This window comes from Haemorhous mexicanus, chromosome 11 (genome assembly GCF_027477595.1).
Source record: "Haemorhous mexicanus isolate bHaeMex1 chromosome 11, bHaeMex1.pri, whole genome shotgun sequence".
Taxonomy (NCBI): Eukaryota; Metazoa; Chordata; class Aves; order Passeriformes; family Fringillidae; genus Haemorhous; species Haemorhous mexicanus.
In genome coordinates, this window is record NC_082351.1 from 9,090,051 (window position 1) to 9,106,976 (window position 16,926).

The 16,926-nt window shown below is 41.9% G+C and overlaps 2 protein-coding genes across 7 annotated transcripts; one reads left to right on the forward strand and one right to left on the reverse strand.

Annotated features, from left to right (window-relative positions):
• Window positions 1–630: 630 nt before the first annotated feature.
• NEK4 (NIMA related kinase 4) lies at window positions 631–13,579 on the forward strand. Of its 6 annotated transcripts, none has more exons than XR_009487841.1 (16): window positions 632–810; window positions 3,388–3,654; window positions 4,071–4,268; window positions 5,119–5,226; window positions 5,886–6,040; window positions 6,668–6,809; window positions 7,655–8,080; window positions 8,483–8,536; window positions 8,752–8,895; window positions 9,718–9,843; window positions 10,166–10,229; window positions 10,629–10,735; window positions 10,845–10,933; window positions 11,555–11,783; window positions 11,891–12,024; window positions 12,602–13,579. XR_009487841.1 is itself a non-coding variant. In XM_059856296.1 (16 exons), exons 1-16 carry the CDS (start codon window positions 718–720, stop codon window positions 12,692–12,694), a joined length of 2,406 nt encoding a protein of 801 aa, XP_059712279.1. In that variant the 5' UTR covers window positions 632–717; the 3' UTR covers window positions 12,695–13,579. The 6 variants fall into 6 exon arrangements, 5 of the variants coding, with proteins under 5 accessions (XP_059712282.1, XP_059712279.1, XP_059712280.1 ...); XM_059856296.1 differs by having other exon boundaries at window positions 11,555–11,760; XM_059856300.1 differs by lacking the exon at window positions 632–810 and adding an exon at window positions 1,313–1,586 and having other exon boundaries at window positions 11,555–11,760.
• Window positions 13,415–16,870, reverse strand: SPCS1 (signal peptidase complex subunit 1). The gene is made up of 4 exons (XM_059856308.1): window positions 16,683–16,870; window positions 15,664–15,723; window positions 15,264–15,350; window positions 13,415–14,351 (listed from the first exon to the last, which is right to left on the reverse strand). Exons 1-4 carry the CDS (start codon window positions 16,716–16,718, stop codon window positions 14,229–14,231), a joined length of 306 nt encoding a protein of 101 aa, XP_059712291.1. The 5' UTR covers window positions 16,719–16,870; the 3' UTR covers window positions 13,415–14,228.
• Window positions 16,871–16,926: the final 56 nt, after the last annotated feature.

Consider the following 16,926-nt stretch of genomic DNA (forward strand, 5'->3'; position numbering starts at 1 on the left):
CTAAACCAGAAACTTCCCATTCCATGGGTTCCTATTCATCTTCGTGGCTGAAACCTGGTCCGAGCTCCCCGGTCTTGCACCTTGCACGCAGAACGTGCAGCCAGCCTGCCCTGCAGGGCATTTTCCTGTGTTTGTTGCCTTGACAGTGTCAATTCTCTCTTAAACTTTTTAGCCAGTTCATTTCACCCTTAATGAAAGACAGACTTCGAGGAGTGGGGGTTACATGCTCAGTGGTAACAAAACATTTTATTTTCTGTTTTTTCTGCAGCCAGTGTTACGACTGCAGGTGCTCAGCCACGGGAGCTCCTTTTCACCCAGCCTGAGGATTTTTTAACCAATCCTCCACCCCATCCAAAGGGACGGGATGACCCTGTGGACTGCTGCGCCCTGCCAGGGCTTATGACAGGTGGGGTGTTGTGGCACAGCCCCGTCCCCGTGGCCGTCCTTAACCCGGGCTCGGCGCAGGGATGTCCCAAGCAGCACACCGGGGCCAGGGCAGCGCCTCGCGCGGCTCGGGGCGGGGACAGCGCTGTCCCGGGCCGGGTCCGCGGCCTCAGCCCCGCTGCCCGCTCTCAACATGGCCGCCGCGCCCGCTTCCAAAATGGCCGCCGCGGCGCCGCGCCCGCGCCGGACAGCTGCGCGCCGGGCGCTGCATGGCCGCGGCCGCCCCGGGCATCTCTATGGCAGCGGGCGCTGCCCGGGCCCGGCGGCGGGAGGATGCCCCTGACTGCCTACTGCTTCCTGCGGGCCGTGGGCAAGGGCAGCTACGGGGAGGTGAGCCTGGCGCGGCACCGCCAGGACCGCAAGCAGGTAGCGAGGGGCTGGGGCACGGTCTGGGGCGCGGCTCGGCCTGACGGCAATGCCTGGGGCTGGGCTGAGCGGGGTGCCGCGGCGTCTGGTTCGGCTGTGACCCGCACCCAGCTGTGGCTTGGCTTTGGCTGGTGGTCCCGGCCCACCCTGGGCACGACCAGGGACGTGGCATCGTGTCGGGGTACCGGTGTGACTGCGGCCTGGTGTCAGAGTGGGGCTCTGGCCATCACCAGGTGTCAGGGTGGGGCTGTGACCATCACCAGGTGTCGGGGTGGGGCTGGGACTATCACCAAGTGTCGGGGTGTTTTTGTGACCATCACCAGGTGTCAGAGTGGGGCTGGGACTATCACCAAGTGTCGGGGTGTTTTTGTGACCATCACCAGGTGTCGGAGTGGGGCTGTGACCATCACCAGGTGTTGGGGTGTGGCTGCAGCCACCCGAGCTGCTGTTTCTGTTCTCTTCCCTTGTCTAAAAGAACTTTTATTAAAGGTGTGGAGAAGACTCTTCCCGGGAAGGTTCTGGTTGTGTCAGAGTAGAAGCACAAGCATTTTTGTTGGAAAACTGGAATAATCTGTCTAGTCTGGCTAAAGCAGAGCTGTTTGATGAGGAATGTGAGAGGGCAAAGAAATGGGGACGGAGAACATTCAGAGGAACCTGCTGTGTGAGCTTATGGCCGGGATTTTACTGGAGATGATGGGAGGAGGATTGTTCCCAGCAGGGAGCAGAGGTGTGTCCTTCCCGGATGGGGGCACTTGTTCGCTGCATGGAATCCCGAGGTAAATCCCTGTGACCCTTGGCGTGGGTAGCAGTGATGGCAGGACTTGTTCCCTCCAGGCCACCAGCACGTGCACAGTCCAGTGTCCTCAAAGAGTTTCTAACCTCGCCTGATCCTAAAAGTAAACAGTGCATGGAGGTCACTTTCACTCGGATACAGGTCCTTGGATTTCATTGTGGTGCTGCTGGTCATTAACACTAGCAAGAGCCTTGCTTCCTGATTGTAGTTGCATGATAGTTGGAGTGCTTTACTGTGTTTTATCTTTTGCCAGCTTTTACAAACTTTCTTCTGTAGCAATGATCAGGATTTTTTGTTGTGGCTTTGGCACAGTGCCACATTTTCTGTGAAGGAAGTTTTGTCTTATTTAACGGTATTTGCTATTAACTGAATGCTGGATTTTTGTGGAGAAGGTCAAGTAACTTAAAGTGTTTAAAACAAAACTAAATAGAATTCATACACAATTTGGTATCAAATAAGGTGGAAGAGCATTGCAATAGACTTCAGCAGAGAAGTCAGTGTGTTTTTGTTGCCAGGAAAACATGCTCATTAAACTAAATATAATTGATGCCAAGTTTAAAGTAAGGCTAATATATGTTCTTTTTGCATTTTGGTGTGTATTTTCTAAAAGATGCTGATATAAGCCTAAACAATTTTCATGCCCAAAGATAAGAGTTGTAGTTGACTTGTCACACAGACCACAGTAGTTGCAGTATTTCTATTTTAATTTGAAGTCAGGTGATGCTGTACACAATTAGCTTTGTGATTTTCCTTCTGGAAGCTTTGCAGCATCACGGGTTCTATCCAGAAAGCTCCTGAAACACAAAGTCACGAGGTGCTGTGGGTTTTCTGGGTAATTGGTTCCCTTGGTATATAGGGGCATTTCTTCAGCACTAATTAAATGTGCTGGGCTAATTAATAGGTGCAGCCTGGAGAGCAGACACTGAACCATCTCTGAGGATGCTAAAATTCAGCAAGTAAAAATATTTTAAAAGTTTTGATTTACAACCTCTCCAATAAGAGCAGGTACAAGTGTAACCATGACATGATTGTTCTGTGGAAAGCTGATGCTCTAAAGTGATGTCCTACAAAATTTTCACCAGGATTAGGGCCAGGTTAGACCTAAATATTGGTGTTGTGGGTGATGAAAGTGTTCTATGGATTTTATTGTCTCATCTTTAGCTTCATGAATGTTTTTGCTGAAACCTGAAATTCCGTAGAATTACATTTAATGTAGTTCATATTAAGGAAGTAGATAACAACTTTTGTATGTAGGTTCGAGAAATTCTTGACCCATCTTAATGAAGAATAAAGAAATTTAGGAATGAGCAAAAGACCTTTTGTCTCTTTCAGATGGCTTTTATCATTTGTTTGCACATGACTGCATACTTTATATATATTTAATTTTATTATTGATGTGGCCTTTTTGAGAGCAACTGTGGTGTGCAAACCGGTACTTCAGGCTTAAAAGATGAGTGACAGACACACATTTAAAGTGAGAGAAAGGGGAGAAGAAAGGGGGAAAAAAGAGAAATGTGAACATTAGTCAGAAGAAAGCAAAACATCACAAAATTCCTGAGCAGAGTTGTATTCAGGTGGATGAATGGAACATACCTGTTCCATTTTTATGGTGAAAAGGTAGAAGAGAAGAAATTCTACATAACTTTCATCCAAACTGCAGCCTCCATGTAGATGAATCAGTAGATATTTCAAATACTGCATTTCCTTTAGGTCTGGGGAATTCCCTAGGGCTTCTGCAGAGTCACTTTCATCTCTTTCCATTTACCTTGCCTTGTCTTTTACAGTATGTCATCAAGAAGTTAAACCTTAGAAGTGCTTCCAGCCGTGAGAGGAGAGCAGCAGAGCAGGAGGCACAGCTGCTATCCCAGCTGAGACACCCCAACATTGTCACCTACAGAGAGTCCTGGCAGGGGGATGATGGCCACCTCTACATTGTGATGGGCTTCTGTGAGGGAGGAGACCTCTACCACAAGCTCAAGGAGCAGAAGGGAAAACTCTTGCCTGAGAATCGGGTGGTGGAGTGGTTTGTGCAGATTGCCATGGCATTGCAGGTACAATGAAGTGTAATTTTGTCACCATCAGATATAAACTTAATTTGACTTTTTATGTATTTAAAAATTCCAGCTAAGCTGCAGCCTTTGGATTCCTGTTTGGCTGGGTTAGCATCTAATTACAATGGTTATTAGTACATTAACAATGGATCATTGCAGTCAAATCAACTATTTTAAGTAAGAAATTGCTGACATAGTTTATGTCCACCCCTCTGTGGCACAGTAGACAGTAGCTGCCTTTGGGGTGTTTGCAACTCTTGTCTGATATGCTTCTCTAGTTTGAAAGTTTACATTAAATTTGACCTTGAGAGAGATTTCTGTGTTCCACTTTCATGTTTTCTTTCTTTGACTTGTATAATGAGATTTTACAGTTAAAAGTTGATTAACCTTATTTATATGATTTTTTTTCCCCTTAGTATTTACATGAAAAGCACATTCTGCACAGAGATCTTAAAACTCAGAATATTTTCCTGACACGAACGAATATAATCAAAGTGGGAGACCTGGGAATAGCCAGGGTGTTGGAAAACCAGTATGACATGGCCAGCACTCTCATAGGCACCCCGTACTACATGAGCCCTGAACTCTTTTCTAACAAACCCTACAACTACAAGGTACAGTATGTCAATGTCACTTCTGTTTTCTCAGGAACCTTCCTTTATTTGTCTGAGATCATTACAGTCTTACCTGTGGATTTTGGTTTCTTATTGCTTCCAAGTCTTTTTGATCTTCCCAAATGCCAAACAAAAAAAATAGGAGAGAGATTTGTAGGAACTTTTATTTCTCAAACTGTGTTTAGGAATTCAGAGCATGTGCTAAGTTATCACAGCCAAGGTGTTCAGCTGGCTGCCTGTACCTGTCACAGCTGGAGAGATAGAGAATGGGAACAGAAATATCAGCCTGTGTTAGAGAGACTTTCTGAATTTATTATATACCAGATAGGAAGTTTTACACTCAAAAGTTGTATTAGAAATAACAGCAGCATTAAAAAATAAAACAAAGGAAGGAAAGGAAATTTTAATGAGAGGAATAAGCAGTGTTATTGTGAATTTAAAATATAATGGAACAAAGCCAACATGTTCAGCTCTTGCTGTAAACACACCATGAGTGTCTGTAATTAGCAAGAACTGAAGGGAGACTTCTTCCAATGAAAAATCAAGATTTTTCATTCACAGTTAGGACAGATATTGTACTAAAAAAGGAAACAAGCAACATTTCCCCCAAAGATGGCTAATTTCTACCCTTCCTTTTGGAAAAAATTGGGGATATTTTTAAGGAAATAGTTGACTTGCTCAAAATTAAAAATAGAAGAGGGAGACTGAACCTAGAAGTTTGCTATGGGATTTGGGCTTAATTAGCTGAGTGTCATTAAAAGCCTGTTTGAAAGCAGGTAACTAAGTCCGAAGATAAAACTTGTACAACTTATAAGAAGCTTCCAAACATTTTCTCTTCCCCTTTTTTCAGTCTGATGTTTGGGCCCTGGGCTGCTGTGTTTATGAGATGGCCACCCTGAAACACGCCTTCAATGCCAAGGACATGAACTCCTTGGCTTATCGAATTATTGAAGGGAAGGTAAAAACTCCTGGAATTTTCTCTGTGCTTGGATTTCCTATCTAGAAATTGAGATGATCTTTTCTAATCAGAAATATTGCATGGAGTTAAAAATACTTGCATGTAATATACACCATTATATGTAAGACTTGTTTCATGGTGGTGGATGATGTGATACCAGATCAAGGGAGTTATTCCTTTGTAGGTATGGCTAGAGTTTCTTGTTACCTCTTCATTTAATGAATATACTGAGTAATTTTCAAAGTTCTGAGACAACCTTCTCAGTTTGCTTCTGATTTTGCATAAACATTGCATAAAAATTAAATTACTGTGTGATGGCATTTTCCTGTTATGTAAGATTAGCTTATTTAAGTGTCTTCTTGCTTTGGCATGCAATGAAGTGAATGTGGATTTATTCTATAGAAATGTTTAAGCCCATTTACAGAACTTTTGCTTTCATATTAATAAAATTAGGAGCAGTTTTTAACCACACGCTTGGAATTTCAATGTTTTGTTTAACATTAGGCAGTTAGGTAACTTTCAGCATTTGAACAATAAGTCTATTTTTTACACATATTTTTTTTATGTATCTGACCATAATGATCTCACATAAATGTTCTAGAAGTAGCCCCTGTTGATGAATATATTAAATAATATCAGACTTCTCTTTCCTTTCACAGCTGCCTCCCATGCCAAAGGATTACAGCCCACAGCTGGTAGAAATAATACAAACTATGCTCAGTAAAAAACCTGAGGAGAGACCGAGTGTGAAAAGCATCCTGAGACAGCCGTACATCAAACAACAGATTGCTTTGTTTTTGGAAGCCACGAAGGCGTAAGACATTTTCATTTGGGTGATTCTGTGCAAAATATTCATGCTATTGTTGTCCTTTTTTTACAGCTTTTCCTGGGTTTTGTAGCAGGATAAAGTAAGTTTTGTTATGTGCCGCTACAAAACATATGAACATCAGTTTCTTTAAATTATTTGAGAAATATGAGGGAATTAGAGTGGAAAATAATTTTTTTCTGCAAATGCAGAATAAAACTCTGTAGGGCTTAAAAAAATAGAGTTGGTAGAAAACACACACCTTTCCTTATGGTTCTTGAGGCTGTTTATCATCTGTGAGTTGAAAAACCAAGTTCCTTTTGATATACACTGATATAATTATTTCTCTTTGTCAGGTTTAGTCAGTTATTTTACTGCTTCCAGGTAGAACTGACCTCGGTGCCCTGCAGAACAAGTGTATATTGCTGGCAGAGTCTGAGCTGAGTTTTTAAGCTCCTTTTCTAGAATTGAAAATGAGGTTGTTGTGCACAGTCTATTGAAAAATCCCAGTATCTGATACTCTTTGTATGAAAGCTCTTTAGTGGAGCAGGGTTTTTTTTAATAAATATAATCAAAAGAAATATTTTAAGACCCTGTTGATGGTGATTGAATGAGCAACTTTCATTTTCTTTACAGGAAAGCTGCTAGAAATCATAAGAAAACAGTGGATTCTAAACCTAAAGACCCTTGTTCTGTCATCTCAGCAAAGAATGAATCTCACAGCAGGAATGTTGCGCACCAAAACTGCTCCTCTGAGCAAGCCAGAAAATACAAAGTTGTAAGATATGGGGGGTTTTACCTTAAACAAAAAAAAAAACCCAAAAAACCAAAACCCAGATCCCTCTTGCTTTTTCTAGATAAAAATCTCAGTTTTATAACAAGTGCCTTGAGCATCCCTGAGAACATTAGATCTGAATCCCAGCAATGTGTAAAATTCATATTAGGAAATGTTTCTAGATAAGAGTGGAAGTAATTAAACACCTGTGGATCAGTGCAGCTAATTGCCAGATCTGTAAGATGTTAACTAAACAACACCTGGTTTTATGTGAGTTGCTCTTGGAGTATTTGGGGTCAAATAATTTTTCAAGTATTTCATGACAAGTGGTAATAGTTTTTTCCAATCAAAAACGTATTTAAAAATTAATTATAGTCACAACCAAAATTCTTTATTGTTGAAATTCTTTCCAGCGCTTACAACAAACCTTTTGTAATGGTTAATCTTGTGCCTATTTTTTGTTTTCTGTAAAAAGTCTTCTGTTCTGGGTTTGAGCTTTCAATGTTGAAATACTGAATATATGTGGTGGAGCACATCCTAAAAACTCTTGGTGCTTGTTCCTCCCTTAGGGAAGAGCCAAGTGAGTACAACTTTGCTTTCATGGTCCTGGTGAAAAGCAGGTGTATTCCATGTGTATGAACCAGTACCTGAAATAGGTCATTTGCAAATCTGTATCTCTTTAAAAATGTGGATTTTGACTTTTTTGAGGCTCCTAATCTGTTATTAATCATAATTTCCTTTCAGTTTATATGCTCTGGTATGTTCTTGATTTTCCTTAGTGCTTAGAGAATCCTTTCATATGTGTGTAAAATGCAAAAGATTACTTTTTGTTTTTCTTTTAATCCTAGGATGAAGAAGATTGCATCAGCAAATGTAAAGCCAGCAAATTTTATCCCTCAGAGAAACTAGATGTTGAGTTGGAAAGAAACCCAAGCAAAAATGATCTGAACAGCTTGGGAGACTCCATAGCTACAGTCAGTGGAGTGAACATTGATGTCCCCCTGTCTGAAAGGATGAAGCAGGGAAGTGAAAAGTGTGGCGGTGAGAGCATTCCAGAGAATAATAAAGCAAAGCATGTACATGTGCCAGGCCATTCTAAAATAACATCTAATAACCTTCCAATTAAGGAAGATGGACAACAGCAAAGAGCAAGACAGGCTTTTAAAGCTGAAAGTGTTGAATCAAAGCCATCTTCTGTTGATTCTGTAGAAGATGAGGATGACACTTTGAAACTCCTGCAGCCTGTATCAAAAGACCAAAAGCAAACTGACCTGGTAATGCATTTATGCTTATTTGAAGTAGATTTACCCAGTGGCCAGCTCTTAAAATTTAGAGAGCTGCTGCACATGTTTTTCTGGCAAAGTAGGATGTTGCTGATGTAATTATTGAGATTCTTAAGTAGTTAGGAGCCTTGGGTTCAGATTTGCAAAGGCAATATGGTAAAGTAGTTTTGGGATTGCATCTCTCTAGATGATTGGAATTCTGTTTTTACAGGGAAAAAATTTGCATTCCCAGCTGTGAACAGAGTGTAAGAATGGTTTGTAACTTTTGTTCTGTGCTGTAAATAGGCCTGAATAATCTTGATTTGGATCAGAGGGCTAATTGGTGGTGATTGTCTTTTCACCTAATTTTGGTCTACCATAAGATTTTTAATGAGAAATCATTATTTGTTATAGAGCTTGGATTCTACTGAAAAGCTGCTAGCACCCTTTGTTCCTGTTGTGATTCAAGTAAGTGACCTTCTTTGAAGGTTTAGTTGCTAAAGATGCTGGTACAGCAGGTATTTTATCTCTCAAATAAGAATTTATTGTGCTTGTACCTGTGCTATGTTAAGGTGGTTGCAGTCCAAATAGTAAAGAGGCCTGTTTTGATTTTTTTTAAGTGTGTTTGTGTAAATCTGGAAGTGACAGGTCTGCATTTTTTAAAAAATGCTTTTACTTATTAGGATGATGTCAGTCATGGAGTTTCAGGAGATGCTCAGGGAAAAATGACCTTCCACAAGCAGCCTCACAGCTGTGTCAGTGAACCCTCTCTCCCACAGCAGCAGCAGCAGCAGAAGAGAGAGCCTGCTGAAGGCTGCTCAGAGAAGGTGCAGATACTTGAAAAATACTTCTCCTCTCTCCTTTAAGACTCCTGTGTTTTTCCTCTTTAAACGTGGGACCTATTTTCTAAAAAAGGGTGGGTGTTTATGCTGTTCTTGTTTCATGTGTGTCTGTATAACTTCAGTGGTAACAAACGCAGATCACTGAAGGTGACTTAGAAGCAGCCTGAGTAAATCTTGGAAAATCCCCAGTACCTTTCAGGGATGAGGTGGGTGTGCCAGATGGGCTGTGCCTTTACTGGGTTGCAGTGTTTCCTAGGAAATTCCATCAGGACTTCTCACTGTTTGTGACTATAAGTCAGTACCTTTGTGGATAAGGCTACTTGTGGTGGGTAGTGGCTTAGTAGTGCTTTAGAACAGATGTGTAATGGCTGCCCTGAGCTTCTGAGTGCAAACTGTAGGAAGAAAATCTTGGCATGCAGACAGGATGGAGCTCCTGTCAGTTCCTCCACACTGAGCAGGGAGGTTTCTTTGGGGAAAGCCATAAGGCTACAGAAGAGGGTGATTGGTCATTGATAACCTGGTTTTCTCTTTGGGTTTTGCTATTTGGGGGTGGGGACAGTTGTTGCAAAGGCATTGGCTGAAAAATAGCCTGGGAGGAGGGGGATAAGATGTAGGGATGGAAAGAAGGGAAACAGATGCAAGCAGAGATGAGGAGAGGGAAGGATCAAGCTGCGAGATGTGAAGAGGTTACAAAAGGATTCAAAATCTCTGGCATCCAGCTTTACCATGCAAGAATGTCTTCTAGATTGCAGAGTACTTAAACTTTTAATAAAAAATATATAAATTCTTGCTCGCTTTTCTGTCAAGTTCAGAGCAGTTTCTCCTCGGCCTCTACCTGTTCCTTCTGATGTCACCCCAAAGACAGCCCAGAGGGGTGCAGAGCACCCTGAGCCTGCAGATAGTGCCAAACCCAGCCAAGCAGCCATTCCAAAGGTTAGTGATGAAAACTGTGTCTGCTGGTTTTTGTCTCATTCCTTCTGAGCAGTTTGTTCCCTGTGTGTGCACAGTGAGTAAAGAAGTCTTTGGTAGCTTCCTGCCTCATGGAAGCCCTGCTCAGTGTGGGATGAGCCTTGCTGAGCCTTGGAGGTCAGAAGCCCCTTTTCTAAAGTTCAGATTGGTTTCACTGAAGACAGTTCCGTAATAAATAATTAAGCATGTCTCCCATATCAGTCCAAAAGGATTTTTTGCTAGGTGATTAGAAAACAAAAGCCATAATGGTGATTGCAAATTAAGATCAAATTAACTTCCTTTGAAGGAGCGGCCCTTGTCAGCAAGAGAACGGAGGAGGCTGAAACAGTCTCGGGAGATGCTTCCCTCTGGTAATTTTTATGTTTATATGTGAACAGTTTATGTATAAGTGACTAATGAATTTCTTCTGAAGAAATTATAACTTCTTGTTGGTTCTTCACTGCCATCTTCAGAACAGTGCACTAAGGGGGTAGTTCTCTGTTTAATAAAAAGTTCTGTTAACATGTCTGTATTTTTCGGCTTTTTAGCTATGTTCAGTTGTGTTCTGTGTTGACAACTTGTCTTTGAAATGTACATAAAATGTAGAATATTCACTTTCAAACAGAAACTTCAATGTTTTCTATTAGCAAAATACCTACCTCGCTGCCTGTCTTCTGCTAGGGGATAAATTTTTTCCTTGCATGAGCATGAAACAAATTCAGAATACACACAGCTTAGTTGTAAATATTGTCAAAATGTCATCCTTACAGTGGTTCCAGTGAGACAGTCATTAAATGGTGCAGCAGTTGAAACAAAGTCACGAGTGGAAAATTGTGTTAAAGTTCCTCAGTCCTCATCAGATCCCAGCATTTCTCAGGTAAACTTTGTCAAAAGTATTTCTTCCATGTAGGAACAGTAATATATGCCATATTGCTGAATTACTTTCAACTATTAGAATTCTTGTTATTTATTCCCTCTTCTCTTAGAGAAAGAGAGAAGCCCATTGCCTGTCTGATGATGAGCTAAGCTCTTCCACAAGCTCTACAGACAAGTCTGATGGTGATTCCAAGGAGAAGTAAGGATTTTGTTTAATACTCTGCAAGAATTTTCACTGCTATACTGGACCTTGACTTGGAGTGGGAAAAAAAGGCTTTCACACTTTGTCTGTGCATAGTGAGTGATTGAAGAAGTATGTGGATGCATAGAGGAAAACAGCCCCATTGGATTATTGTCTCTCTGTGATTATACACTTCCCATGCTGAACTTTCTGGGCCGTGGGATTGTGCACGATGGTTTTGTGAACTGCAGCTTCCCAGGAAAACAATCTTCGAGCATCAAAAGACATCTGCTGTCAGGATGCATTAAAAGCACAAGTTAAAAGGTGCCAATGTGCATCCTTTCCACTATAAATGAGGCTGAATTTATTTCTGATTTTTGTCAGTGTAAGCAACTTTCAAAAGATGCAATTTGTTGCATTACCAGAGTCAGCAGTAGCCAGTAGGATTGTGGGGTTTTTACTGGGCTCTGAGCCTTTGTTAAATGAAATAGTACTGTTGTTGTTATTGATAAAACTGCACCACAACAAATAATTTAACATGGAATACTTACTAGGACCTCAATTAACTCATTGAAAGTCCTTGGGATGCAGGGTGGAAGTTGCATTATGATGGTGACTGAATTATTTCTTCTCTCCTAGGAAAAGCAGTGTCAATGAAATGAATGACTTGGTGCAGCTGATGACATGGACACTGAAAATGGACTCCAAGGAGAACTCTGAGTGCTGTGTAACCTCGACCCCAGCCCCAGAGTTTAAACTTCATAGAAAGTATCGAGATACTTTGATTTTGCATGGAAAATCACCTGATGAATCAGAGGAATTAAAAATGGAAGAGATTCCTTCAGGTCTGGTGCTCTGGGATTCTGTGGTAATACTTAAGAGTTGTCCCATATTCTTCTGCAGAATATGAAAATAGTCTGTACTGAAAGTAATTAGTACTGCACTGATTCTTTAATTGCATTTTATTTTTAATAGATATGTCATTGGTCCCTTACAAGATTAGAAGAATGGTTGAAATCCTGAGATCTGATGTGGTACAAGGATTGGGAGTGAAACTTCTTGAAAAGGTATACAGAATCATGGAAGAAGATGATGAAGCAAAAAGAGAGGTGAATGTCTTCCATAATAAAATAGTCTAACTTTTTATAAACCTAGATAAACGAGCAGGCTCTTTATCCTATTGAGCTAGGGTAAACCATGACTCCAGAAGGTCTTTATGTAGTCATGAGCAGGCAAGGACCTAAGTATATTGTAATTTTCATGCTTAAGTTTGATTCTAGATGTAGACTATGTTCAAATGCAACTTCTTTTGTTTACCTTCACATTACTTGCCTTATGCCCCTTATGTCCAAAATAAGAAATAATTTAACATCAATCCTCAGTAGAGGTGAATAAGGAATACCTCCAAGTCCTTTGATTCAAAACTTGGTTACACTTACCCAGGCAGTATTTGATTTGTAAGCTGTGAAGATCTTGTATTTTAAATTTTTGGGTGGGATTTGAAAGTCTCTTGCTTTTAGACAACAGCAGTGTTCAGTTTTCTTCTCTCTCATCCACATTCCCAAGCTTCACATGCTTCTTTTAGCTGAGTGCTTTGGTATTTTTCTATTAATATTTTGGTAGCATCTGCTTTTTTTTCAATGCCAGTAAATGTTGTGGGTTTTGTTCTGTGTGTGTTCTGAGCAGCTGCAGTTGCGGGAGCACATGGGAGACAAGTACGTGAGTTACAGTGCAAAGGCTCGGCACCTGAAATTCCTTGAAGAAAATGTGAAGCTCTGACTGGAATCTTTTCCTTGGAGAAAAAAACTGTTTTCTAGCTCCTTTGATAGACTGGACCAGCTTACAAAGCATGTTCATCCACTGATCTCCTTTGCTGGAATAAGGAGGTGAACTTGCAGGAAATGTTAAGAGTTCATAGTAATATTTTTCATGTTAAAATGTGAACCAGGCTATCACTTTCTCAGAAGAGAAACTTCTGAGTTTCTCTTTATTTTAGTTTAGTTTTTATTCTCTTAAAAAGTTGCTTTCCATAGGAGTCGATACCAAATTTTGTATACTAAGGAGTGTCAAAAAAGATTATGTTCTGGTTTGAATTTGTCATAGCAAAAGGTTTTTGGTATGGTCTCATACTAAATAACAAAAATCTCTGCCAAGGCTCTGATGTGATAAATATAATCTATTACATCAGATAGTTGTGAAAATTTAGCATGAAGAGACAATTACTAATTTTTGAGGAACTCAAGCTCCTCAGGTTGTGTAAATTGCCAAGTCCAAGTGCTGAAGGGGCAGCTCTACTGCTTGTAAGGAGATACTTTGCTCTTGAGTGTTGTTGCTGAGGCAGTCACCAAGGTGGGGGAAAGCATTTGGTATCTGGATGAAGTAAGTCTGAAAATGTTTGAAAGGAATGCAGCCATGGTTACCATGGTTCCAGTTGGAGAAATCCCTTTGCCTTACAAATACTAATTCCTTTTAGGAATGAAAGTGCCCAGGACCAGAATCTCTTAGGGAAAAGATAAAACACTTATTTCTCTTTATTTGAATACAGAGTGTCTCGCTACAGCCCCCAGGCATTATTGCATACCATACCTACAGGAAAAGCACATGTTTTTTAAATAATAAAGAACTCAAATGGAATTGAATTTGTAAAATAAAATTATAAACCTGTCTCTTTTCCTGCCTGTAGCTGAAATACTGTAACCTCCAGCAGCTGTGAGGGAGCTTACTGACATGACAGTAGTAAAATAAAACACAGTACCTATGGATCCTGCGGCCTCTCACACACTACATGCTCAAGTTACAGTGTTTCAAAAGCTATTCTTACTTGTTCTTCCAAGGAAATTTATTTTAAACAAAAACTGGCCCTCTGCACTCCCCTATCCAAGAAGAGTTATTTTCAGAACTGTGGGGTATGTACCATTTCACAGTATTTGTTACAACCTGGCACTACTGACAACTTGCTTTACACACAGTTAGAAAACATTCCAATAGAAGTTCAGCTGTTTATTAATCTTTTAGGCTATGGCAACAGCTTAACTAAAGTTCATTTGATTCACTGTGTTCCTTTTTAGTGAAAGACTCAAGTTGTGACCTCCAGTAGCCTTCTGAAGTTAATCCCCCCATCCCTGTGTTCCCAGTGACTCCCCTGAACCTCCAGACCCAATTTTCAGCCTTCATGCTCTCTGCAGAGCTGGGTTGTACTCATGGATGGATACAAAGTACTAAGAAAAAACCCAAACACTAAGCCAAGAAGTATTTCTCAGTGGAAATTAATTTAACAAAACTTAACAAAGTAACAGCCTGGAAACCATAATTTTTAGCTTTTAGAATGTCTCTTTGGCTTCCTGTCTGCTGCCTTCTTCTCTTCAGTGCCCGACTCCTGGACAGGCAGCCACTTGAGGGGATTGCGGCGGTACATGGGCCACGGAGGGAGCGTCAGCTGAGGGCAAAGGAGGCAGTCAGAACAGGGACACTGAGTGCTAAGGGGCTGTTCTGTACAGCTCCTCAGGAAAATCTTCAGCCCTAACTCATTCTCTATTAGTCCTTAAAAACTCTTACAATTCCATATACATTTACAGTTTACATTGCAAAGTCACACCTAAGTATGTGACTAAAGCACCCCAGGGTGTTGCAAGAAGGAGGACAGCACCCACCCTGAAGAAAAAAGGACTCCTGAGGTGACACCAGCATTCCCAGCACCTCCCACACTGCACTGAGACCTTCCCCTAACGTGGCATCACAGGTAAGTAACTCAGGAATGTCTAAATAAGTAAGGAGCAGATGGATGATGATGATGCCAGAGAATTACAGGAGCTTTTCAAAAAGTGGAATGTGTGTGTGTCTTGAGTAGTGATTGGTCAAATTGTGCTGTATCTGAACTCTTGAGAGGTGTAAGAACCACGTGTAAAACAGGACTGGGAGTGCCCGAATAGGAGTGGGACACCTCTCATGTGTAGATAAGGAATTGCTCCTGAAATTCCATGTTCTGCCTCATTGTCTCCTCAGGCAGCAGGGGACAGCTGCAAAATTGTCATGACAAGCTGCTTCTGCACAGAAAGCCTCCCTGTCCTTTCTGCTACTAATGCTGTCAGCTGGACTTACTCTAACTTTTAATTGAAATTAAAAATGAACTCAAAAGTGATATTAAATTGCAAAAATTCTGCTAGCATTTCAAAAAAAGCACTTAATGGGCTGCAAAGCATTTTATGCAGATCAAAGGAAGCACAAATATGTATTAATAAATCTGAACTGCATAGCAAGCATTAGTCTGTGCGGACAGCCCCTCAATTTAGCAATTATTCCAGATTAAACAATGCATGTATTTTTTGGTTTGGGGAAAAAACATTCTTACCAAACATGATAAAGCAAATCCAGCCATAACTATGTAGACAGTCCATCCAAACTGTTCAGTGATGTATCCATAGATGAAACCAATTACCTGGAAAAACAAACATTTAAAAAATTCAAACTTTAAATGAAGGAAAACTTCTCCCATTACATGGTTAAGATGCAGGGGGTGGATTTAGTTAGGAAAATACAGGTTTTTCAAAACATGTATATCTTTCAAACCTTTTCAAAAGTGCAGGCCAACAATGAAAGTAAAAGATGGGAAGTAGAAAAGTTTTAATCCATGAGAGCCCCTCTGACTTTGTTTAAAGCTTTAAGTGACCCCAAACAATAAGAAAAATATTTATAAGATCAGAAAGTAAAATAGTCCTTTATGTTCTCACCCACAGGTCTACTATACTTACTGCAGAGACAAGAATGATTCCTTGAAAAATCTGTTCTGCTAATTTTTGGCCCTTGTAGTCCTGTGAAAAGAAACACTTTTTAGTCAGGTATTCAAAACACAGACCTTCCCACTTAACTCTTTCAGGTTAGATCCTACAGTCTACCTGACCATGGGTTCTCAGCGTTTTTGTTCAACTTTCAAACCAGATTGGAATTATTTTTCTTACAGTGGCTGAAAACACCTCCTCTGCAGGCTTGACCACATCACCTAGAAACAGAAGCAAGCACTGTCTGATCAGGGTAAGTAATGCAAGTTCAAAATATCATTGTAGTCACCTTAACATCACTAAGTAAAGCTGTATCACCACAGAAGAGGCTGCGCCCGAGAGGGCACGGTGTGTGTGGCACCTGTGTTCTGGAGAAGGCTGACAGATAAATATCTCTGGGGTGGGTGCCAACAGGATGGTGCCACACTCTTCAGTGGTGCCCAGTGCCAGGATGAGGAGCAATGGCCATAAACTAAAACACACCAAGTTCTACCTCAACAGAAGGAAGAATTTTATGTTGTGGATGGCAGAGGACTGGGACAGGCTACCTAGAGAAGTCGTGGAGACATTCCAAATCCACCTGGATTCATTCCTGGCCAGGTGATCCTGCCTTGGAGGGTTGGACTAGATGATCTCCAGTGGTTCCTTCCAAACCCAACTAATCTATGTTGGCATGACGTTAGAAAACGCGGCTCTCTGGGAGCATACGCTGCCTTCTGTCCTTCCACAGCAGAGGCAGGAAAGCACAGAGGAATTTCCCTTACACAGACAGCTTCCTTTTACAGCATGACAGTCCCAACTCGCAGGTCAAAACCCGAACTACAGGGACTCATTCTGCATCCCCCTAGCCGTGCCTCGTACACGGGTGCCAAGATCGCGCAGGGGCGGCTGAGCCCGCGCCGGCCGTGTGACCGTGCGTGCAGGGCTCACTGAAACCCGCGCCGGCCCTGTCGCCCGCAGTGCCCCGGTGCCGAGGCCCGGGCGGGCCCTACCATCTGCGTGGGGATGGAGCGGAACACGCTCAGCATGGCGGCGGCGCTTCTCCGGCTTCTTCCCGTTCCTCTTCGCAGCCGTCTCCGCGCTCCCGGGTGGGGCCCTGCTATTCGCGGGGCGCGGCGCGGCCTCTCCGCTGCTACGGGCGCTCGTCGCGGCGGAGCGGAAGAAGCCTGCTGAGCTGGCCGGAAACACGCCCCGTCCGCCCCGCCCAGAGCTCCGTCGGCCGGGGGTGCCGCCTCC

Excerpts from the sequence above, each read along its gene's own strand:
- SPCS1 (XM_059856308.1), bottom strand. The coding sequence starts at position 16,718 with ATGCTGAGCGTGTTCCGCTCCATCCCCACGCAGATG. Across the intron at positions 15,724-16,682 it reads GCTCCATCCCCACGCAGATG|GACTACAAGGGCCAAAAATT; the intron begins GTAGGGCCCGCC and ends TTCTTTTCACAG. Across the intron at positions 15,351-15,663 it reads GAATCATTCTTGTCTCTGCA|GTAATTGGTTTCATCTATGG; the intron begins GTAAGTATAGTA and ends TTGTTTTTCCAG.
- NEK4 (XM_059856296.1), top strand. The coding sequence starts at position 718 with ATGCCCCTGACTGCCTACTGCTTCCTGCGGGCCGTGGGCAAGGGCAGC. Across the intron at positions 10,736-10,844 it reads CAGATCCCAGCATTTCTCAG|AGAAAGAGAGAAGCCCATTG; the intron begins GTAAACTTTGTC and ends CTCTTCTCTTAG. Across the intron at positions 12,025-12,601 it reads ATGATGAAGCAAAAAGAGAG|CTGCAGTTGCGGGAGCACAT; the intron begins GTGAATGTCTTC and ends TGTTCTGAGCAG.